The sequence below is a fragment of the Diadema setosum genome, chromosome 15 (genome assembly GCF_964275005.1).
Source record: "Diadema setosum chromosome 15, eeDiaSeto1, whole genome shotgun sequence".
Taxonomy (NCBI): Eukaryota; Metazoa; Echinodermata; class Echinoidea; order Diadematoida; family Diadematidae; genus Diadema; species Diadema setosum.
Window position 1 is genome coordinate 4,030,418 of NC_092699.1, and position 24,608 is coordinate 4,055,025.

Below are 24,608 nucleotides of genomic sequence, written 5' to 3' on the forward strand. Positions count from 1 at the left end.
GTTGACCAAGTTCAAACCATTGTTGAAAACTTATTTGTTTACTCAATCCTAATTTTGTTGTTCTTGTTGTTGCTATTGTTATACGTATGCACATGATGCTGGTACTTTATACTGGTACTTTATACCTCTTAGAAACGTCAGCATTACGCGCTATATAAGGAATCAACTTTAGTGTCATCAATAATAAATGCTACATTCATAAAGCGCATCAAAAACACACGCTTCTTTTATTATGCTCTGTACAATTCATATACAAGATACAAACAACCAAATGAATAACAAGTATAACAACCAATCTAATACATACAATAATTAACAAAAGGGGGTTATGAATATTCATCTTGATGATGGAAGACGGAAAAACAGGTTTTCTTTCTATTCCTTTATCATTTCATTCGCATTACATGATCGTGTCCTATATCCACCTGTCATAAACGTATAAAAGGTGAAAGCTATAAGCATGAAATACTTTGCCAAGACTATGTAACATGGAAAGAACCTTTCTTTCTCCAACACGGCGAAAACATCGTTTAGTGTCTCAATCATTGGTTTGTTTGTTTTTTTGTTTTTTTGTTTTTGTGTTGTTGTTTTTTTATTGCAGGAAGTTTTACCATGCACTGGAAACAAAATGAAGCAAAGAAGCTGCATATACCTTCGCTCCTGCTGCTGATGTAATGAGGACAAGAAAGAAATCGTCTGCTATCTTCACATTGACAAGCTCTAACGTCTCAAGGTTTGGCATGGTGCAGACACTCTTGGCGTAGGACACTGATGCAGCAGGGGAGATGTCAGGTCCCTCCTGGTGTACTATTGATTGAAGCTTTGCAGCAACATAATATAATGAATACATTAATGATATGACCCTTACAAAAAGGTATGACCACATTACTCTAGTTCTCCAATTCCCTCACTGGCTCCCCATACATAAACGTATTAGCTTTAAAATCCTCCTTATTGTTTACAAGATATATAATAATCTTGCCCATCTTTTCTTAAAGATTGGATTTCCCTTCTGCTCATCCACTTCAACCCGTTCTCTCCGTTCTTCCTCCACTCTCCAGTTATCACGTGGTCCCCGCACCTATACCCGCAGTGGCTACGGTGATAGGGTTTTTTCTGTTATTTCCCCATATCTTTGCAATAAACTTCCTATCTTTATTCGTAATGAAAGTGCTGACAAGTTCAAAATTAATCATTGCGGGTTTTCTTTCCATCCCTTTATCATCTCATTCGCATTACATAATGGTGTCCCATATCAACCTGTCATAAACGTATACAAAGGTGAAAACTATAAACATTAAATACTTTGCTAAGACTATGTAACATGGAAAGAAACAAACTATTTTTTAGTCCAACACGGCGAAATATCGTTTAGTATCTCAATCACGTGTTTATTTAGTTGTTCGATAGGGCTTTTTCTGGTATTTCCCCATCTCTTTGCAATGAACTCCTTATCTGTACATATATATTCGTAATGACAGTGTTGACAAGTTCAAACCATTGTTGAAAACTTATCTGTTCACTCAATCCTTATTTTGTTGTTGTTGTTGCTGCTGTTGTTATATCATACGCACATAATGCTGTACCTTAGCTCATTTTTTTTTTTCCCCGGATCAATGCGCTTAGAAACATCAGTATTACGTACCATGTAAGGAATCAACTTTATTGTCATTTATAATACATGATACATTCATAAAGCGGATCAAAAACACATACTTCTATATGCGCTGTACAATTCAGACAAACAATCAATATAATAGACATAATAATTAACCAAAAAAAAAAAAAAGGTTATAAATATTCATCTTAATGATGGAAGACGGACAAAGCGGGTTTTCTTTATATCCCTTCATCTCATTCGCATTACGTGATTGTGTCCCATATCAACCTGTCACATGCGTAGAAAGGTGAAAACGATAAACATGGTAATACTTTGCTAAGACGATGTAACATGGAAAGAAACAAACTATTCCTCTTAGTTCAACACGCCGAAAACATCGTTTAGTATCTCAATCACGTGTTTGTTTGTTTGTTTGTTTGATTTGTGTTGTTTTTTTTATTGCAGGAAGGTTTACCATGCATTGGAAACCAAATGAAGCAAAGAAGATGCATATACCTTCGCTCCTGCTGCTGATGTACGGAGCGCAAGAAAGAAATCGTCTGCTATCTTCACATTGACAAGCTCTAACGTCTTAAGGTTTGGCATGGTGCAGATACTCTTGGCGTAAGACTCTGATGCAGCAGGGGAGATGTCAGGTCCCTCCTGGTGTACTATTGATTGAAGCTTTGCAGCAACATAATATAAGGAATACATTAATGATATGACCCTTACAGAAAGATATGACCACATTACTCTAGTTCTCCAATTCCCTCACTGGCTCCCCATACATAAACGTATTAGCTTTAAAATCATCCTTATTGTTTACAAAATCATTTTTTATGTAATAATCTTGTCCATCTTGTCTTAAAGATTTGATTTTCTTTCTGCTCATCCACTTCAACCCGTTCTCTCCTTTCTTCCTCCACTCTCCAGTTATCACGTGGTCCCTGCACCTACCCGCAGCGACTACGGTGATAGGGCTTTTTCTGTTATTTCCCCATCTCTTTGCAATAAACTTCCTATCTATATTCGTAATGTAAGTGTTCACAAGTTCAAACCATCGTTGAAAACTTATCTGTTTACTCAATCCTAACTTTGTTGTTGTCGTTGTTGTTGTTGCTGCTGCTGTTATATCATATGCACATAATGCTGTACCTTAGCTCATTTTTTTTTTTCCGGATGAATGCCCTTAGAAACATCAGTATTACGCACCATACAAGAAATGAACTTTAGTGTCATTTCTTATCTAGTATCTACATATCTAGTACTTTCCTAAGACTGTGTAACATGGTAATGCATTTAGAGAAACAAACTATTCTTTATAATCCAACAGGGCGAAAACATCGTTTTGCATGTCAGTCATGCCTGTGTTTGTTCTTTTGTTTCTTTTTGTTTGTGTGTGTTTTATATTGCAGGAATATTTCCCAGTCATTGGAAATCAAGCAAAGAAAGAACAAACCTTTGCTCCTGCTGCTGATGTATCAAGGGCAAAAAAGAAATCGTCTGCTATCTTGACATTGACAAGCCTTAACGTCTCAAGGTTTGGCATGGTGCAGATACTCTTGGCGTAAGCCTCTGATGCAGCGGGGGAGATGGCAGGTCCTTCCCAGTGTTCTATTGATTGAAGCTTTGCAACAACATAATATGAGAAATACATTAATCATGACCATTACAAGAAGATATGACCACATTACTCCAGTTCTCCTATTCCCTCACTGGCTTACCAAACATAAACGTATCAGCTTTAAAAATCCTCCTTATTGTTTACAAGATATGTAATAATCTTGCCCATCTTTTCTTAAAGATTTGATTTCCCGTTTGTTCATCCACTTCAACCCGTTCTCTCCTTTCTTCCTCCACTCTCCAGTTATAATAATAATAATAATAATAAACCATTTTTATAGAGCGCAAATTACATTCAAGTCTCTAAGCGCTTTTAGAAATGAGAAAAGACAGATTATACATGTGTAAGAACACTCAATACAAAATAGAAAATTACATAGCAACTTAAAACACATCATTAAACAATTTACAGAACAATGGTTACTTTACAAACAAATGAGACTTCAATAAAGATTTGAACTGATCTAATGATGAACATTCTCTGATATCATTGGGGAGCTGATTCCAAAGTTGAGGCATTGAATATTGAAATGATCGTTGACCGCATGACTTAGTCGATACATTAACCGGTTTTAACAATTGTTTGGTGCTTGAGCCAAGTTGTCTGGAAGGTTGATATTCTTGGAGGAGCTGTTGCAAATAATGAGGAGCTAACTGATGTTGACATTTATATGCAATTACAAGTAACTTATAAACTAACCTATCTTTGACTGGCAACCAGCGCAACTTGTGTAATATTGAAGAAATAGAGTCATATGTGTGAGTTTGGGTAACCAATCTTGCAGCTGAATTTTGAATTCGCTGCAGTCTACCTAACATTGAATCTGACAAACCATATAACAATCCATTACAATTATCAATTCTACTCATTACAAAAGCATGTATAAGCCGTTCAGTCGCACATTGATCAAGATAACGTCTAATTGAACCAATTCTATGTAGTCCAAATGACGCTGTACGACATATACTGTTAATATGATCAATCAAAGTCAGTTGATCATCAAAAAGAACCCCTAAATTGCGTGCACATCTAGCAGGACGAAGAATAAACTCATTGAAAGTTATCGGAGGAAGCAAACTCCTTTTCCTGAAACGTGAACATATATGAAGCAATTCAGTTTTTTCTTCATTGATTGAGAGGCTGTTTACTGAAGACCAATCAGCTATTGCACGCAAACATTCCTCCAGTTTTGGAATAATCATTGGCCAATCCCCTTGTTTTCCTGTAGCATACAGTTGAATATCATCTCATGGGCGTCACCACGTCGGGTGCGTTGGGTGCGAACGCACCCCCCTTCAGACCCAAAAAAAAAAAAACCAAACAAACAAAAAACCAAAAAACCCCCCCAAAAACAAACAAACAAACAAACAAACAAACAAACAAACAAACAAACAAACCTTAAGTCTGCGAGCGAGCTCAACGCCGGACCCTAAGTAATTATGATTTTTTTTTTAATCTACTTTTCTTTTTTCTTTTTTTTGCATCGGGGACAAAAAAAAAAGAAAAGAAAACCGTGGGCAAAAACAATTCGCACCCCTGGTTCTGGCAGCACTGATTTTATACATATCTACTTGTACAAGTGTATTCTATACAGTGTTTAGATAGATTTTGGACATCCTTCCAATGCTTGGTCACTTCGACGCCACCTCGCTGGTCATACCTCCCCCCAGTCATGAACATAAACCGACACCCTTGACTACCAGTGACGGATCCAGGGGGAGGGGCCCACCGGGCGTCCCCCCCCCCCCCGCCCCCTCTTCATTTCCAAAGCGAAAAAGCATAGCTACAAATGACAGTTTTTGGATTGTAAAATGTTCAAATTTTCAAGCTCGCTCGCTCCGCTCGCTCGCATTTAAATTCTTCTGATATTGCTGCATACCAGTAATTGCCAGCAGTTGCGCCCGGCGCGCCCCCCTTAATTTCGAAAGCACAAAAGATATAGCTTCAAACGGCAGTTTTTGGACTGCAAAATGTCAAATTTTTCAAGCTCGCTCGCATTTAATCTTTATGCAATTCCCCTGATGTTACTGCCAGTAATTGTCTGCAGTTGCGACCGGTGCGCCCCCCTAATTTCCAAAGCGAAAAAATATAGCTACAAACGGCAGTTTTCCTACTGTAAAATGTCAAAAATTTTCAAGCTCGCTCGCACTGAATCGTTATGCAATTCACCTGATGTTGCTACCAGTAAAATCCAGCAGTTGCGCCCGGTGGCATGCGCTCCATCCCACCCCCTTTAATTTCCAAAGCGAAAAAATATGGCTAAGAACGGCAGTTTTTGTATTGTAAAATGTAAAATTTTCAAGCTCGCTCGCATTTAATCGTTATGCAATTCACCTGATGTTGCTGTCAGTAATTGCCGGCAGTTCCACCCGGTGCGCCCCCTCCCATAATTTCCAAAGCGAAAAAAATATGGCTAAGAACGGCAGTTTTGGGATTGTAAAATGTAACATTTTTAAGCTCGCTCTCTTCGCTCGCTCGCATGTAATCGTTATGCAATTCACCTGATGTTGCTGCCAGTAATTGCCAGCAGTTGCGCCCGGGTGCATGCGCTCCATCCCCCCTTAATTTCCAAAGCGAAAAAGTATGGCTAAGAACTGCAGTTTTTGGACTGTAAAATGTAAAAATTTCAAGCTCGCTCGCATCTAATCGTTATGCAATTCACCTGATGTTGCTGCCAGTAATTGCCAGCAGTTCCGCCCGGTGCGCCCCCCTCCCTTGATTTCCAAAGCGAAAAAATATGGCTAAGAACGGCAGCTTTTGGACTGTAACATGTAAAATAATCGTTATGCTCTCCTTATATTGCTGCCAGTAATTGCTAGGAGTTGCGCCCGATGCGCCCCCTTAAATTCGAAAGCGAAAAAATACAGCAACAAACGGCAGTTTTGTTTTGTTTTTTGTTTTTTTACTGTAAAATGTCAAAATATTCGAGCTCGCTCGCTCCGCTCGCTCGCATTAATTGTTATGCCTTTCTCCTGATGTTGCTGCCAGTAATTGCCGGCAGTTGCGCCCGGTGCGCCCTCCCCCTTTTATTTTCAAGGCGAAAAAATATAGCTCCAAATGGTAGTTTTTTTACTGTGAAATGTCAAAATTTTCAAGCTCGCTCTCTTCGCTTACTCGCATTTAATCGTTATGCCATTCACCTGATATTGCTGCCAGTAATTGCCAGCAGTTGCGCTCGGTGCCCCCCCCCCCCTTAATTTCCAAAGCAAAAAAAAAAAAAAAAAAAAAAAAAATATGGCTTCAAACGGCAGTTTTTGGACTGTAAACTGTCTAAATTTTCAAGCTCGCTCGCTCCGCTCGCTCGCATGTAAGCCATTCTCCCGATATTGCTGCCAGTAATTTGTCGTTTCACACCGTCATTCCATAATTTATTTATAGGGAGACAACCCCCTCCCACAACCTCCCCCCCCCCCCCTTGTTTGTTCCGCTTGTTCTGGCTCGGTCGCGTTCATGACATCAGTGTAAGAATTATTATTAGAAGTTTATTTGAATTACACCATTTATAGGCAAATTGTTCAATAACAATTTACTTCAAAATGCACTGATACCTGAATCAAGTGGGACTGTTTCAAGTCGATAAAACACGCAAAATACCTGCATCAAATTGCACCATTTACAACATCAAAATGCAAAAAGTGCTCACCGTGGGAGGGGGACACTCCCTCCCACATCCTCCCCCTCGCTCACTCCTCTCGCTCTTGCTTGGCCGCGTTCATGATATTCAGTGTAAATATTAAAACAGGAAGTTTATTTGGATGATACTATTCTATAGGCAAGTTGTTCGATAATTATCTACATCAAAATATGCTGCTTTACTTTAAACAAATGGGACTGTTTCAAGTCGATAAAACAAGCAAAACACGCATCAAATCCCCCCTCGGTCTCTCGCTCGGGCTCGGTCGCGTTTATGACATCAGTGTAAGAATCAATACAAGAAGTTTATTGAAATGATATAGTTTATAGGCACATTGTTCAACAACAACTTCCAACAAAATGTACTGCTACCTTAAACAAGTGGGACTGTTTCAAGTCGATAAAAACACGCAAAAGGCCTGCATCAAATTGCACCATTTACAACATCAAAATGCAAAAAGTTCTCACCGAGGGAGGGGGGGGGGGGGGGACAACAGACACTTTCACACCCTCCCCCCCCCCCCTTGCTCGCTCCCCCGCATACTAACAGCCCCCCCCCCCCCAAAAAAAAAAAAAAAAAAAAAAAAAAGAAAGAAAGATGAAATCCTAGCTACGCCGGTGCCCTTTCCCCGCTTGGTTTCCCTCAAAAACAGTCAAGGTCTAGGGATTGAGAGCTTCCTGTATTCCAAATGTCTGTCCAAAAAAAAAAAAAAAAAATCTCGTTACATTACGGTCGAAACGCACCCCCCTTGAAAAAAAGCTGGTGACGCCCCTGCATCTGCATAGATTGCATGACCAAAACCAAAGTAAGTTATCAAATCTTCCACTGGTGATACATACATAGTGAACAGAATCGGCCCCAGCACTGAGCCCTGCGGAACTCCATATCGAAGCAAGCAGCTGCTGCTGCTGGTCGACGTCTGCCCGTCGATGACGACAGACTGAGAGCGATTAGTGACGTAAGATTCGAGCCACTGAAGTGCTGTGTCACGAAAACCAAATCTGATATGAAGCCGATGGATTAAGGTGTCGTGACATATCGTGTCAAATGCCGCAGAATAATCCAGCATTAAAAGAATAGCTTCTAGACCCTTATCGATAGTAAGAAGAAGATCATTGGACACCCCAAGTAAAGCTGTTTCCACACTGTGATTTCTACGATACGCAGATTGCATGCTGGCATTCAAGCTGTTTTCCTCGGTGTATGACTGTATCTGTAAAACAACTGCACGTTCAACGGTTTTAGACAGGAACTTCAGATTAGCAATTGGTCTGTAATTTTTCATGTCTTCAGCATCCAGGTTATTATTCTTTAAAAGCGGCTTCACATGGGCATGCTTGAAGACATCAGGATAAACACCTTGTTCAAATGACATGTTTATAACCCGAGCTATGATGGGAGCAAGCTCTTCTCTACACTTTTTCACGAGACATGTAGGGATGGGATCAAGTGCGCAGGTTGATGATGGGCTTCCCGATCTGCCTCGTTATCCATATGAAAATTGAAGTCTCCGGTAATGAGGAGTCGAGCCGGATCTGACACAAGCCGTTCCAGACATGATGAAAATTCCTGTATAAATAGTGAAGACGTCAGCTGATGACTCTGAGTTCTCTGAGGTCTGTACACAACTACCAGTCGAAAAGGAATTCTCCGAGGTCCAGAAATCGTAAGATCTATATGCTCAAAGATTCCCACTGCCCTTGATTAATATGATGAACTTTCAGACTCTTATGTATGCATACACCCACACCACCTCCATGTCGACCAATCCTGGGAATGTGTAGCAGTGTATGTGTGGGAAGAGTGGCCATTAGATCAGCTGTACAGATATTATCACGCTCATCTCCACACAGCCATGTTTCAGTAAGGGCAAGTATCTCCAATTTTTTTTAGAGATGATGAGATCACTTATGATACCAGTTTTGCCTTTTATGAAACGAGCATTCCACAATCCAACTTGGCATTTGGGATCATTGTCTCTAAGGCGCAAGTTTTGTTCATTGGTCAAACATCTTGACCGTCTACATCTGCCCCCTTTACGGCCTCGTCTGGTTTTTCTTACATGAATACCCAATGATCTGATAGTTACTAAAACTGTATCATTCACACCATAATTTCGGTAACGAAAATCCAACAATTCTTCACGCGAGTAGATTCTGTCTTTATGACAAGTACCTGTGGATTGTTGTGACCCGTGGCATGTGGAAGCATTATCACCCAAGCCTCCATTTCCAGACTCGGGCCCTGGGTTAGTTTTAACATCGCCAGATTTTAAAAGTTCAAGTTGAAAGGTGCAGTCACAGTTGCTGTAGTAAGGAATCCTCTTGCCATAAAAGGTATTGCTTCTCCTTACAGCAGCACAGAGAGAGTCTGAAATCTGAACAATGGGGGTGCTAAGTAGTATGAATGACAGCACAAAGCCCTCGCTGAAGTGAATGTTCCAGGCATAGTCAAGTTGGCTGAGATGGTATGCTTGGTGGTATGCTTGACTGACTGAGAGCCTCCTGTGCACAAAAATGGATGCAGCACTTACCCACTCAGCAGTACAGTTTCCATTTCCAATTTCCACATAGATCACCAAAACAGCAACATGTCATGGTCCAAAACTTGTCCTGCTGAATCCTTGACATTAGAATATAATGCCCTTCAGAAATGATCAGAAGATGAGTGTGAAGTTCAAGAATATTAAAGTGAAAAATGAGAGGGGGTGGAGAGCTGCTGTTACGCGCTCACCCACTTAAATGTAGTTATCACGTGGTCCCCGTACCTATACCCGCAGCGACTACGGTGATAGGGCTTTTTCTGTTATTTCCCTATCTCTTTCCAATAAACTTCCTATCTATATTCGTAATGGAAGTGTTCACAAGTTCAAATCATTGTTGGAAACTTATCTGTTTACTCAATTCTTATTTTGTTGTTGTTGTTGTTGTTGCTGCTGCTGTTGTTAAATCATATGCACATAATGCTGTACCTTACCTCATTTTTACCCCGGATTATTGCGCCTAAAAACATCAGTATTACGCACTATACAAGGAATCAACTTTAGTGTCATTACTTATCTAGTATCTATTTATCTAGTACTTTCCTAAGACTATGTAACATGGTAATGCATTTAGAGAAACAAACTATTCTTTATAATCCAACAGGGCGAAAACATCGTTTTGCATGTCAGTCATGCCTTTGTTTGTTCTTTTGTTTTTGTGTGTGTGTGTGTTTTATATTGCAGAAATATTTCCCAGTCATTGGAAATCAAGCAAAGAAAGAACAAACCTTTGCTCCTGCTGCTGATGTATCAAGGGCAAAAAAGAAATCGTCTGCTATCTTGACATCGAAAAGCTCTAACGTCTCAAGGTTTGGCATGGTGCAGATACTCTTGGCGTAAGCCTCTGATGCAGCAGGGGAGATGGCAGGTCCAGCACGGTGTGTTATTGATTGAAGCTTTGCAACAACATAATATGAGGAATACATTAATCATGACCATTGCAAGAAGATATGACCACATTACTCCAGTTCTCCTATTCCCTCACTGGCTCCCCAAACACAAACATATCAGCTTTAAAAATCCTCCTTATTGTTTACAAGATATGTAATCATCTTGCCCATCTTTTCTTAAAGATTTGATTTCCCGTTTGTTCATCCACTTCAACCCGTTCTCTTCGTTCTTCCTCCACTCTCCAGTTATCACGTGGTCCCCGTACCTATACCCGCAGCGACTATATACGGTGATAGGGCTTTTTCTGTTATTTCCCTATCTCTTTGCAATAAACTTCCTATCTATATTCGTAATGGAAGTGTTCACAAGTTCAAATCATTGTTGGAAACTTATCTGTTTACTCAATTATTATTTTGTTGTTGTTGTTGTTGTTGCTGCTGCTGTTCTTAAATCATATGCACATAATGCTGTACCTTACCTCATTTTTACCCCGGATTATTGCGCCTAAAAACATCAGTATTACGCACTATACAAGGAATCAACTTTAGTGTCATTACTTATCTAGTATCTATTTATCTAGTACTTTCCTAAGACTATGTAACATGGTAATGCATTTAGAGAAACAAACTATTCTTTATAATCCAACAGGGCGAAAACATCGTTTGTGTTTGTTCTTTTGTTTTTCTGTGTGTGTGTGTTTTATATTGCAGAAATATTTCCCAGTCATTGGAAATCAAGCAAAGAAAGAACAAACCTTTGCTCCTGCTGCTGATGTATCAAGGGCAAAAAAGAAATCGTCTGCTATCTTGACATTGACAAGTCTTAACGTCTCAAGGTTTGGCATGGTGCAGATACTCTTGGCGTAAGCCTCTGATGCAGCAGGGGAGGTGTCAGGTCCCTCTTGGTGTGTTATTGATTGAAGCTTTGCAACAACATAATATGACGAATACATTAATCATGACCATTGCAAGAAGATATGACCACATTACTCCAGTTCTCCTATTCCCTCACTGGCTCCCCAAACATAAACGTATCGGCTTTAGAAATCCACCTTATTGTTTGCAAGATTTGTAATAATCTTGCCCATCTTTTTCTTTAAAATATGATTTCCTTCAGCTCATCAACTTCAACCCGTTCTCTTCGTTCTTCCTCCACTCTCCAGTTATCACGTGGTCGCCGTACCTATACCCGCAGCGACTACGGTGATAGGGCTTTTTCTGTTATTTCCCTATCTCTTTGCAATAAACTTCCTATCTATATTCGTAATGGAAGTGTTGACCAAGTTCAAGTCATTGTTGGAAACTTATCTGTTTACTCAATTCTTATTGTTGTTGTTGTTGTTGTTGTAGTTGTTGTTGTTGTTGCTGCTGTTGTTAAATCATATGCACATAATGCTGTACCTTACTTCATTTTTACCCCGGATTATTGCGCCTAAAAACATCAGTATTACGCACTATACAAGGAATCAACTTTAGTGTCATTACTTATCTAGTATCTATTTATCTAGTACTTTCCTAAGACTATGTAACATGGTAATGCATTTAGAGAAACAAACTATTCTTTATAATCCAACAGGGCGAAAACATCGTTTGGCATCTCAGTCATGCCTGTGTTTGTTCTTTTGTTTTTCTGTGTGTGTGTGTTTTATATTGCAGAAATATTTCCCAGTCATTGGAAATCAAGCAAAGAAAGAACAAACCTTTGCTCCTGCTGCTGATGTATCAAGGGCAAAAAAGAAATCGTCTGCTATCTTGACATTGACAAGTCTTAACGTCTCAAGGTTTGGCATGGTGCAGATACTCTTGGCGTAAGCCTCTGATGCAGCAGGGGAGGTGTCAGGTCCCTCTTGGTGTGTTATTGATTGAAGCTTTGCAACAACATAATATGACGAATACATTAATCATGACCATTGCAAGAAGATATGACCACATTACTCCAGTTCTCCTATTCCCTCACTGGCTCCCCAAACATAAACGTATCGGCTTTAGAAATCCACCTTATTGTTTGCAAGATTTGTAATAATCTTGCCCATCTTTTTCTTAAAAATATGATTTCCTTCAGCTCATCAACTTCAACCCGTTCTCTCCGTTCTTCCTCCACTCTCCAGTTATCACGTGGTCCCCGTACCTATACCCGCAGCGACTACGGTGATAGGGCTTTTTCTGTTATTTCCCTATCTCTTTGCAATAAACTTCCTATCTATATTCGTAATGTAAGTATTCACAAGTTCAAATCATTGTTGGAAACTTATCTGTTTACTCAATTATTATTTTTGTTGTTGTTGTTGTTGTTGTTGCTATTGTTACCATATGCACATAATGCTGTACCTTAGCTCATTTTTTCCCCGGATTATTGTGCCTAAAAACATCAGTATTACGCACCATACAAGGAATCAACTTTAGTGTTATTACTAATCTAGTATCTACTTATCTAGTACTTTCCTAAGACTATGTAATATGGCAATGCATTTAGAGAAACAAATTATTCTTTGTAATCCAACAGGGCGATAACATCGTTTTGCATCTCAGTCATGCATGTGTTTGTTCTTTCGGGGTTTTTTTTTGTGTGTGTTTTATATTGCAGAAATATTTCCCAGTCATTGGAAATCAAGCAAAGAAAGAACAAACCTTTGCTCCTGCTGCTGATGTATCAAGGGCAAAAAAGAAATCGTCTGCTATCTTGACATTGACAAGCCTTAACGTCTCAAGGTTTGGCATGGTGCAGATACTCATGGCGTAAGCGTCTGATGCAGCAGGGGAGATGTCAGGTCCAGCACGGTGTGTTATTGATTGAAGCTTTGCAACAACATAATATGAGGAATACATTAATGATATGACCATTAGAAAAAGATATGACCACATTACTCCAGTTCTCCAATCCCCCCAATGGCTCCCCACACATAAACGTATCAGCTTTAAAATCCTCCTTATTGTTTACTAGATACATGTATGTAATAATCTTGCCCATCTTTTCTTAAAGATTGATTTCCTTCTGCTCATCCACTTCAATCCGTTCTCCGCGTTCTTCCTCCAGTCTCCAGTTATCACGTGGTCCCCGCGCCTCTATTCGAAGCGGCTACGGTGATAGGGCTTGTTACTTGTTATTTCCCCATCTCTTTGCAAAAAAAAACAAAACAAAAAAACAAAAAAAAACATACAAACAAACAAACAAACCAACAAACAAACAAAAAACTCCCTATCTATATTCGTAATTAAACTGTTGAACAAGTTCAAATCATTGTTGAAAACTTATCTGATTATTCAATCATAATTTTGTTTTTCGTGTTGTTGCTATTGTTATATAGTATGCACATGATGCTGGTACTTTATACCTCATATCTTTAGGGATTAAAGCCCTTAGAAACGTCAGCATTACGCGCTATATAAGGAATCAACTTTAGTGTCATCAATAATAAATGCTACATTCACAAAGTTTATCATAACGCATGCTTTTATGTGCGCTGTACAATGGAGATACAAAATATAAACAAACAAATGAATAACAAGTATAACAATCAATCTAATACATACAATGATTACCAAAAAGGGGTTATGAATATTCATCTTGATGATGGAAGACGGAAAAACAGGTTTTCTTTTCATCCCTTCATCATCTCATTCGCATTACGTGATTGTGTCCCATATCAACCTATCATAAACCTATAAAGGTGAAAACTATACACATGAAATACTTTGCTAAGACTATGTAACATGGAAAGAAACAGATTTTTCTTTTTAGCTCAACACGGCGAAAATATTGGTTAGTATCTCAATTACGAGTTTGTTTATTTGTTTGTTTGTTTTTATTGCAGGAAGGTTTCCCATGCATTGGAAACCAAATAAAGCAAAGAAGATGCATATACCTTTGCTCCTGTTGCCGATGGAACAAGGGCAAGAAAGAAATCGTCTGCTATCTTGACATCGTAAAGCTGTAACGTCTCAAGGTTTGGCATGGTGCAGATACTCTTGGCGTAAGCCTCTGATGCAGCAGGGGAGATGTCAGGTCCAGCACGGTGTGTTATTGATTGAAGCTTTGCCGCAAAATATAAAAAAGGAATACATTAATGATATGACCATTACAAAAAGATATGACCACATTACTCTGACCAGTTCTCCTATTCCCTCACTGGCTCCCCAAACATAAACGTATCAGCTTTAAAAATCCTCCTTATTGTTTGCAAGATATGTAATAATCTTGCCCATCTTTTCTTAAAAATTTGATTTCCTTCTGCTCATCAACTTCAACCCGTTCTCTCCGTTCTTTCTCCACTCTCCAGTTATCACGTGGCCCCCGCAACTATACCCGCAGCGGCTACGGCAATATGGCCTTTTTTTTTTTTTTTTTTTTTTTTCTGTTATCTCCCTACCTCTGTGCAGTAAACTTCCTATCTATATTTGTAATGTAAGTGTTCACAAGTTCAAACTATTGTTGGAAACTTCTCTGTTTACTCAATTCTAATTTCGTTGTTGTTATTGCTGCTGTTGTTAAATCATATATGCACATAATGCTGTACCTTACCTCATTTTTCCCCGGATTATTGCGCTTAAAAACATCAGTACTACGCACCATACAAGGAATGAACTTTAGTGTCATTACTAATCTAGTATATACATATCTAGTACTTTCCTAAGACTATGTAATATGGCAATGCATTTAGAGAAACAAATTATTCTTTATAATCCAACAGGGCGAAAACATCGTTTTGCATCTCAGTCATGCCTGTGTTTGTTCTTTTGTTGTTGTTGTTGTTTTTTTTGTGTGGGTGTTTTATATTGCAGAAATATTTCCCAGTCATTGGAAATCAAGCAAAGAAAGAACATACCTTTGCTCCTGCTGCTGATGTATCAAGGCCAAGAAAGAAATCGTCTGCTATCTTGACATCGAAAAGCTCTAACGTCTCAAGGTTTGGCATGGTGCAGATACTCTTGGCGTAAGCCTCTGATGCAGCAGGGGAGATGTCAGGTCCAGCATGGTGTGTTATTGATTGAAGCTTTGCCGCAAAATAAAAAAGGAATACATTAATGATATGACCATTACAAAAATATGACCACATAAATCCCCTTCTCCAATTCCCTCACTGGCTCCCCAAACATAAACGTATCAGCTTTAAAAATCCTCCTTATTGTTTGCGAGATATGTAATAGTCTTGCCCATCTTTTCTTAAAGATTTGATTTCCTTCTGCTCATCCACTTCAACCCGTTCTCTCCGTTCTTTCTCCACTCTCCCGTTATCACGTGGCCCCCGCAACTATACCCGTAGCGGCTACGGCAATATGTTTTTTTTTTTCCTGTTATTTCCCTACCTCTGTGCAATAAACTTCCTATCTATATTCGTAATGGAAGTGTTCACAAGTTCAAACCATTGTTGGAAACTTATCTGTTTACTCAATATTAATTTTGTTGTTGTTATTGCTGCTGTTGTTAAATCATATGCATATAATGCTGTACCTTACCTCATTTTTTCCCCGGATTAGTGCGCTTAAAAACATCAGTATAACGCACCATACAAGGAATCAACTTTAGTGTCATTACTAATCTGGTATATATCTAGTACTTTCCTAAGACTATGTAATATGGCAATGCATTTAGAGAAACAAATTATTCTTTATAATCCGACAGGGCGAAAACATCGTTTTGCATCTCAGTCATGCCTGTGTTTGTTCTTTTGTTGTTGTTTTTTTTTTTGTGTGGGTGTTTTATATTGCAGAAATATTTCCCAGTCATTGGAAATCAAGCAAAGAAAGAACATACCTTCGCTCCTGCTGCTGATGTATCAAGGGCAAAAAAGAAATCGTCTGCTATCTTGACATTGACAAGTCTTAACGTCTCAAGGTTTGGCATGGTGCAGATACTCTTGGCGTAAGCCTCTGATGCAGCAGCGGAGATGTCAGGTCCAGCACGGTGTGTTATTGATTGAAGCTTTGCCGCAAAATAAAAAAAAAAGGAATACATTAATGATATGACCATTACAAAAATATGACCACATAAATCCACTTCTCCAATTCCCTCAATGGCTCCCCATACATAAACGTATCAGCTTTAAAAATCCTCCGTATTGCGTACAAGATATGTAATAATCTTGCCCATCTTTTCTTAAAAATGTGATTTCCCTTCTGCTCATCAACTTCAACCCGTTCTCTCCGTTTTTTCTCCACTCTCCAGTTATCACGTGGTCCCCGCACCTATACCCGCAGCGGCTACGGTAATATTGCTTTTTTTCTCTTATTTCCCCGTCTCTTTGCAATAAACTCCCTATCTACATTCGTAATGAAAGTGCTGACTAGTTCAAAATTAATCATTGCGGGTTTTCTTTCCATCCCTTTATCATCTCATTCGCATTACGTGATTGTGTCCCATATCAACCTGCCATAAACGTATGAAGGTGAAAACTATAAACATGAAATACTTTGCTAAAACTATGTAACATGGAAAGAAAATAACTTTTTTTTTTTTGGTCCAACACGGCGAAATATCGTTTAGTATCTCAATCACGTGTTTATTTAGTTGTTCGATAGGGCTTTTTCTGGTATTTCCCCGTCTCTTTGCAATAAACTCCCTATTTACATATAAAGAGTTTGTTTGTAAAACCCGATAAGTCCATATTTGCCAAATGGAGATATTTGCGATTAAAGGTCAAGAAAAATAAAGAGAATAATAAGAAAAATGTTGCTTCTTTTGACCATAACTTCACAAGTGTACCTTTATATGTAGTGACCAACGGTTATGACAGAGATCGTACTTCAAAATCTTCAAAAATGGACTTATCAACACGCCGAAAACATTGTTTAGTATCTCAATCACGTGTTTGTTTGTTTTGTGTTCCTGTTTTTGTTTTAATTGCAGGAAAGTTTCCCATGCATTGAAAACCAAATGAAGCAAGAAGATACATAATACCTTCGCTCCTGCTGCCGATGTACCATAGTCCCTGCACCTACCCGCAGCGACTACGGTGATAGGGCTTTTTCTGTTATTTCCCCATCTCTTTGCGATAAACTTCCTATCTATATTCGTAATGTAAGTGTTCACAAGTTCAAACTATTGTTGAAAACTTATCTGTTTACTCAATCCTAACTTTGTTTTTGTTGTTGCTGCTGCGGCTGTTGTTATATCATATGCACATAATGCTGTACCTTAGCTCACTTTTTTTTTTCCTCGGATGAATGCCCTTAGAAACATCAGTATTACGCACCATAATATTAAGAAATCAACTTTAGTGTCATTACTTATCTATAGTATCTATTTATCTAGTACTTTCCTAAGACTGTGTAACATGGTAATGCATTTAGAGAAACAAACGATTCTTTATAATCCAACAGGGCGAAAACATTGTTTTGCATCTCAGTCATGCCTGCGTTTGCTCTTTTGTTTTTCTGTGTGTGTGTTTTATATTGCAGAAATATTTCCCAGTCATTGGAAATCAATTAAAGCAAAGAAAGAACATACCTTTGCTCCTACTGCTGATGTATCAAGGGCAAAAAAGAAATCGACTGCTATCTTGACATCGAAAAGCTCTAACGTCTCAAGGTTTGGCATGGTGCAGATACTCTTGGCATAAGCCTCTGATGCAGAAGGGGAGATGGCAGGTCCCTCCCTGTGTATTATTGATTGAAGCTTTGCAGCAACAAAATATAAGGAATACATTATTGATATGACCATTAAGAAATATATATACATATATATATATAATAATAATCTTGCTCATATTTTATGAAAGATTTGATTTCCTTCTGCTCATCCACTTCAACCCGTTCTCTCCGTTCTTCCTTCACTCTCCAGTTATCACGTGATCCCCGCATACCTATACTCGCAGCGGCTACATATGGTGATATTGCTTTTTCGGTTACTACAGTATTTCCCCATCTCTTTGCAATAAACTCCCTATCTATATTCGTAATGATGGTGTTGACCAAGTTTAAACCATTGTTGAAAACTTATCTGTTTACTCAATCCTAATTATGTTATTGTTGTTGTTGATGTTGCTGTTATATCATATGCACATAATGCTGTATCTGTCCTCATTTTTTTTTTCTGGATTAATGCACTTAGAAACATCAATATTACGCGCTAAGGAATCAACTTTAGTGTCATCAATAATAAATGCTACATTCATAAAGCTTATGATAACGCATGCTTTTATGTGTGCTGTACAATGGAGATACAAGATACAAACAAACAAATGAATAACAAGTATAACAACCAATCTAATACATACAATAATTAACAAAAAGGGGTTATGAATATTCATCTTGATGATGGATAGGGAAAAACAGGTTTTCTTTCCATTCCTTTATCATTTCATTCGCATTACATGATCGTGTCCTATATCAACCTGTCATAAACGTATAAAAGGTGAAAACTATAAGCATGAAATACTTTGCTAAGACTATGTAACATGGAGAGAACCTTTCTTTCTCCAACACGGCGAAAACATCGTTTAGTGTTTCAATCATCGGTTTGTTTGTTTGTTTGTTTGTTTGTTTTTGTGTTGTTGTTTTTTTATTGCAGGAAGGTTTACCATGCACTGGAAACAAAATTAAGCAAAGAAGATGTATATACCTTCGCTCCTTCTGCCGATGTACAGAGGGCAAGAAAGAAATCGTCTGCTATCTTGACAACCTCAAGCTTTAACGTCTGAAGGTTTGGCATGGTGCAGATACTCTTGGCGTAAGCCTCTGATGCAGCAGGGGACATGTCATTTCTTTCCCAGTGTCTTATTGATTGAAGCTTTGCAGCAACATAATATAAGGAATACATTATTGATATCACCATTAAAAAATATTATTAAATAATCTTGCTCATATTTTCTTAAAGATATGATTTCCTTCTGGTCATCCACTTCAACCCGTTCTCTCCGTTCTTCCTTCACTCTCTAGTTATCACGTGATCCCCGCACCTATACCCGCAGCTGCTACATACGGTGATAGGGCTTTTTCGGTTACTACAGCATTTCCCCATCTCTTTGCAATAAACTCCCTATCTATATTCGTAATGATGGCGTTGACCAAGTTCAAACCATTGTTGAAAATTTATCTGTTTACTCAATCCTAATGCTGTTATTGTTGTTGTTGTTGCTGCTATTATATCATGCACATTATGCTGTATCTTACCTCATTTTGTACGGATTAATTCACTTAGAATCATCAGTATTACGCGCTATATAAGGAATCAACTTTATTGTCGTTAATAATAAATGTTACATTTCATAAAGCGCATCAAAACACATGCTTCTTTATGCGCTGTACAATTCAGATACAAAATACAAACAAACAAATATGAATGACAAGTGTAACAATCAATGTAATACATTCAATAATTAACATAAATGGGTTATGAATATCTATCTTCATAATGGAAAACGAAAAAAAAACAAAAAAAAAAACCGGGTTTTCTTTCTTTCCCTTCATCATCTCATTTGCATTACATGAACTTGTCCTGTATCAACATGTCATAAATTTAGAAAGGTGAAAAGTATCAACATAAAATACTATGCTAAAACTATGCAAAATTGAAAGAAACAAACTATTCTTTTTGTCCGACACGGCGAAAATATCGTTTAGTATCTCAATCATCTGTTTGTTTGTTTGTTTGTTTTTGTGTTGTTGTTTTTTTCAGGAAGATTTACCATGCATTGAAAACCAAATGAAGCAAAGTAGAAAGATATACCTTCGATCCTGCTGCTGATCTACAAAGGGCAAAAAAGAAATCGTCTGCTATGTTGACATTCAGAAGCTCTAACGTCTGAAGGTTTGGCATGGTGCAGATACTCTTGGCGTAAGCCTCTGATGTAGCAGGGGAGATGGCAGGTCCGCAAATCTGTATTATTGATTGAAGCTTTGCAGCAAAATAATATAAGGAATACATTGTTGATATGACCATTAATATATATATACATATATATATATATATAATAATAATAATAATAATCTTGCTCATATTTTCTTAAAGATTTGATTTCCTTCTGCTCATCCACTTCAACCCGTTCTCTCCGTTCTTCCTTCACTCTCCAGTTATCACGTGATCCCCGCACCTATACCCGCAGCGGCTACATACGGTGATAGGGCTTTTTTGGTTACTACAGTATTTCCCCATCTCTTTGCAATAAACTCCCCATCTATTTTCGTAATGGAAGTGTTGACCAAGTTCAAGCCATTGTTGAAAACTTATCTGTTTACTCAATCCTAATTATGTTATTGTTGTTGCTGTTATATCATGTGCACATAATGCTTTATCTGTCCTCATTTCTTTTTCCGGATTAATGCACTTAGAAACATCAGTATTACGCGCTAAGGAATCAACTTTAGATTCATCAATAATAAATGCTACATTCATAAAGCTTATGATATCGCATGCTTTTATGTGTGCTGTACAATGGAGATACAAAATATAAACAAACAAATGAAAAACAAGTATAACAATCAATCTAATACATACAATAATTAACAAAAAGGGTTATGAATATTTATCTTCATGATGAAAAACGGAAAACACGAGTTTTCTTTCCATCCCTTCATCATCTCATTTGCATTACGTGATCGTGTCTTATATCAACCTGTCATAAATGTAGAAAGGTGAAAACTATAAACATAAAATACTATGCTAAAACTATGCAAAATTGAAAACAACAAACTATTCTTTTTAGTCCGACACGGCGAAAATATCGTTTAGTATCTCAATCATCTATTTGTTTGTTTGTTTGTTTGTTTGTTTTTGTGTTGTTGTTTTTTTATTGCAGGAAGATTTACCATGCATTGAAAACCAAATGAAGCAAAGAAGAAAGATATACCTTCGATCCTGCTGCTGATGTACAAAGGGCAAAAAAGAAATCGTCTGTTATCTTGATATTGTGAAGCTGTAACGTCTGAAGGTTTGGCATGGTGCAGATACTCTTGGCGTAAGCCTTTGATGCAGCAGGGGAGATTTCAGGTCCATGACGCTGTGCTATTGATTGAAGCTTTGCAGCAACATAATATAAGGAATAAATTATTGATATGATCATTAAAAAATATGTATATACTAATCTTGCTCATATTTTCTTAAAGATTTGATTTCCTTCTGGTCATCCACTTCAACCTGTTCTCTCCGTTCTTCCTTCACTCTCCAGTTATCACGTGATCCCCGCACCTATACCCGCAGCGGCTACATACGGTGATAGGGCTTTTTCGGTTACTACAGTATTTCCCCATCCCTTTGCAATAAACTCCCTATCTATATTCGTAATGGAAGTGTTGACCAACTTCAAACCATTGTTGAAAACTTATCTGTTTACTCAATCCTAATTATGTTATTGTTGTTGTTGTTGTTGTTGTTGCTGTTATATCATGTGCACATAATGCTGTATCTGTCCTCATTTCTTTTTCCGGATTAATGCACTTAGAATCATCAGTATTACGGGCTAAGGAATCAACTTTAGTGTCATCAATAATAAATGGTACATTCATAAAGCTTATTATAGCGCATGCTTTTGTGTGCGCTGTGCAATGGAGATTCAAAATATAAACAAACAAATTAATAACAAGTATACCAATCTATCTAATACATACAATAATTAACAAAACGGGTTATAAATATTTATCTTCATGATGGAAAAAGGAAAAAAACGGGTTTTCTTTCCATCCCTTCATCTCATTTGCATTACGTGATCGTGTCCTATATCAACCTGTCATAAATGTAGAAAGGTGAAAAGTATAAACATAGAATACTATGCTAAAACTATGCAAAATTGAAAGAAACAAACTATTCTTTTTAGTCCGACACGGCGAAAATATCGTTTAGTATCTCAATCATCTGTTTGTTTATTTGTTTTTGTGTTGTTGATTTTTATTGCAGGAAGATTTACCATACATTGAAAACCAAATGAAGCAAAGAAGATATATATACCTTCAATCGTGCTGCTGATGTACAAAGGGGAAAAAAGAAATCGTCTGCTATCTTGACATCCTCTAGTCTTAACCTCTGAAGGTTTGGCATGGTGCAGATACTCTGGGCGTAAGCCTCTGATGCAGCAGGGGAGATGTCAGGTCCTCCCCAGTGTTCGATTGATTGAAGCTTTGCAGCAACATAATATAAGGAATAAATTATTGATATGACCATTAAAAAAATATATATATAATAATAATCTTGCTCATATTTTCTTAAAGATATGATTTCCTTCTGCTCATCAACTTCAACCCGTTCTCTCCGTTCTTCCTTCACTCCCCAGTTATCACGTGATCCCCGCACCTATACCCGCAGCGGCTACATACGGTGATAGGGCTTTTTTGGTTACTACAGTATTTCCCCATCTCTTTGCAATAAACTCCCTATCTATATTCGTAATGGAAGTGTTGACCAAGTTCAAACCATTGTTGAAAACTAATCAGTTTACTCAATCATAATTTTGTTATTGTTTTTTGCTGTTATATCATATGCACATACTGCTGTATCTGTCCTCATTTTTTTTTCCGGATTAATGCAATTAGAACCATCAGTATTACGCGCTAAGGAATCAAGTTTAGTGTCATCAATAATAAATGCTACATTCATAAAGCTTATGATAACGCGTGCTTTTAGGTGCGCTGTAGAATGGAGATACAAAATATAAACAAACAAATGAATAACAAGTATAACAATCAATCTAATTATACAATAATTAACAAAAAGGGTTATGAATATTTATCTTCATGATGGAAAACGGAAAAAACGGGTTTTCTTTCCATCCCTTCATCATCTCATTTGCATTACGTGATAGTGTCCTATATCAACCTGTCATAAATGTAGAAAGGTGAAAACTATAAACATAAAATACTTTGCTAAAACTATGTAACATGGAAAGAAACAAACGATTCTTTTTAGTCCAACATGGCGAAAACATCGTTTAGTATCTCAATCACGTGTTTGCTTGTTTGCTTGTTTTTTTAGTTACAGGAAGGTTTCCCATGCATTGGAAACTACATGAGGTAAAGAAGATACCTTCGCCCCTGCTGCTGATGTAACAATTCAGGGCAAGAAAAAAAAAAAAAAAAAAAAACATCTGCCATTTTGACTTTGTATAGGTGTAACGTCTGAAGGTTTGGCATGGTGCAGATAGTCTTGGGGTAGGACTCTGATACAACATGCAGGGGAGATGTCAGGTCCGCAAAGGTGTGTTATTGATTGAAGCTTTGCAGCAACAACATTTAAGGAATATATTAATGATATGACCCTTACAACAAGATATGACCACATTACTCCATGCAGTTCTCCAATCCCCCTATTTGCTCCCCTTACATCAACGTATCAGCTTTAAAGTCCTGCTTATTGTTTACAAGACATGAAATAATCTTGCTCCATCTTTTCTTAAAGATTGATTTCCTTCTGCTCATCCACTTTAACCCGTTCTCTCCGTTCTTCCTCCAGTCTCTAGTTAACACGAGGCCCCCGCACTTATACCCGCAGCGGCTACGGCGATATGATTTTTTCTTTCTTTTTTTTATTTCCCCATCTCTTTGCAAGAAAAAACTTGCTATCCATATTCGTAATTAAAGTGTTGACCAAGTTCAAATCATTATTGAAAACGTATCTGTTTATTCAATCCTAATTTTGTTGTTCTTGTTGTTGCTATTGGTATACCATATGTACATGATGCTGGTACTTTATACCTCATTTCTTTCGGGATTAAAGCCCTTAGAAACGTCAGTATTACGCGCTATATAAGGAATCAACTTTAGTGTCATCCGTAATAAATGCTACATTCATAAGCGCATCAAAAACACATGCTTCTTTAATTATGCGCTGTAAAATTCATATACAAGATACAAACATACAAATGAATAACAAGTATAATAACCAATCTAATACATACAATAATTAACAAAAAAAAAGTTATGAATATACATCTTGATGATGGAAGACGGAAAAACAGGTTTTCTTTCCATTCCTTTATCATTTCATTCGCATTACATGATCGTGTCCCATATCAACCTGTCATAAATGTATAAAGGTAAAAACTATAACCATGAAATACTTTGCTAAGACTATGTAACATGGAAAGAAACAGACTATTCTTTTTAGTCCAACACGGCGAAAACATCGTTTAGTATCTCAATCATCTGTTTGTTTGTTTGTTTTTGTGTTGTTGTTTTGTTTTTTTATTATAGGAAGGCTTACCATGCATTGGAAACCAAATGAAGCAAAGAAGATACATATACCTTCGATCGTGCTGCTGATCTACGGAGGGCAAAAAAGAAATCGTCTGCTATCTTGATATCGTGAAGCTCTAACGTCTGAAGGTTTGGCATGCTGCAGATACTCTTGGCGTAAGCCTCTGATGCAGCAGGGGAGATTTCAGGTCCATAACTGT

The 24,608-nt window shown here is 37.7% G+C and overlaps 1 protein-coding gene across 1 annotated transcript in view; it reads right to left on the reverse strand.

The window, feature by feature from the left end:
* LOC140239181 (uncharacterized) overlaps positions 1–24,608 on the reverse strand; it is a 54,390-nt gene that overhangs the window by 2,415 nt on the left and 27,367 nt on the right. The window contains exons 5-17 of the mRNA XM_072319063.1: positions 19,955–20,104; positions 18,848–19,015; positions 17,735–17,902; positions 16,043–16,210; positions 15,114–15,281; positions 14,154–14,321; positions 12,919–13,086; positions 11,991–12,158; positions 11,046–11,213; positions 10,129–10,296; positions 3,060–3,227; positions 2,117–2,284; positions 653–820 (exon numbers count right to left, since the gene is read on the reverse strand). Coding sequence (XP_072175164.1) covers positions 653–820; positions 2,117–2,284; positions 3,060–3,227; positions 10,129–10,296; positions 11,046–11,213; positions 11,991–12,158; positions 12,919–13,086; positions 14,154–14,321; positions 15,114–15,281; positions 16,043–16,210; positions 17,735–17,902; positions 18,848–19,015; positions 19,955–20,104 — 2,166 coding nt within the window. The remainder of the gene's footprint in view (positions 1–652; positions 821–2,116; positions 2,285–3,059; positions 3,228–10,128; positions 10,297–11,045; positions 11,214–11,990; positions 12,159–12,918; positions 13,087–14,153; positions 14,322–15,113; positions 15,282–16,042; positions 16,211–17,734; positions 17,903–18,847; positions 19,016–19,954; positions 20,105–24,608) is intronic.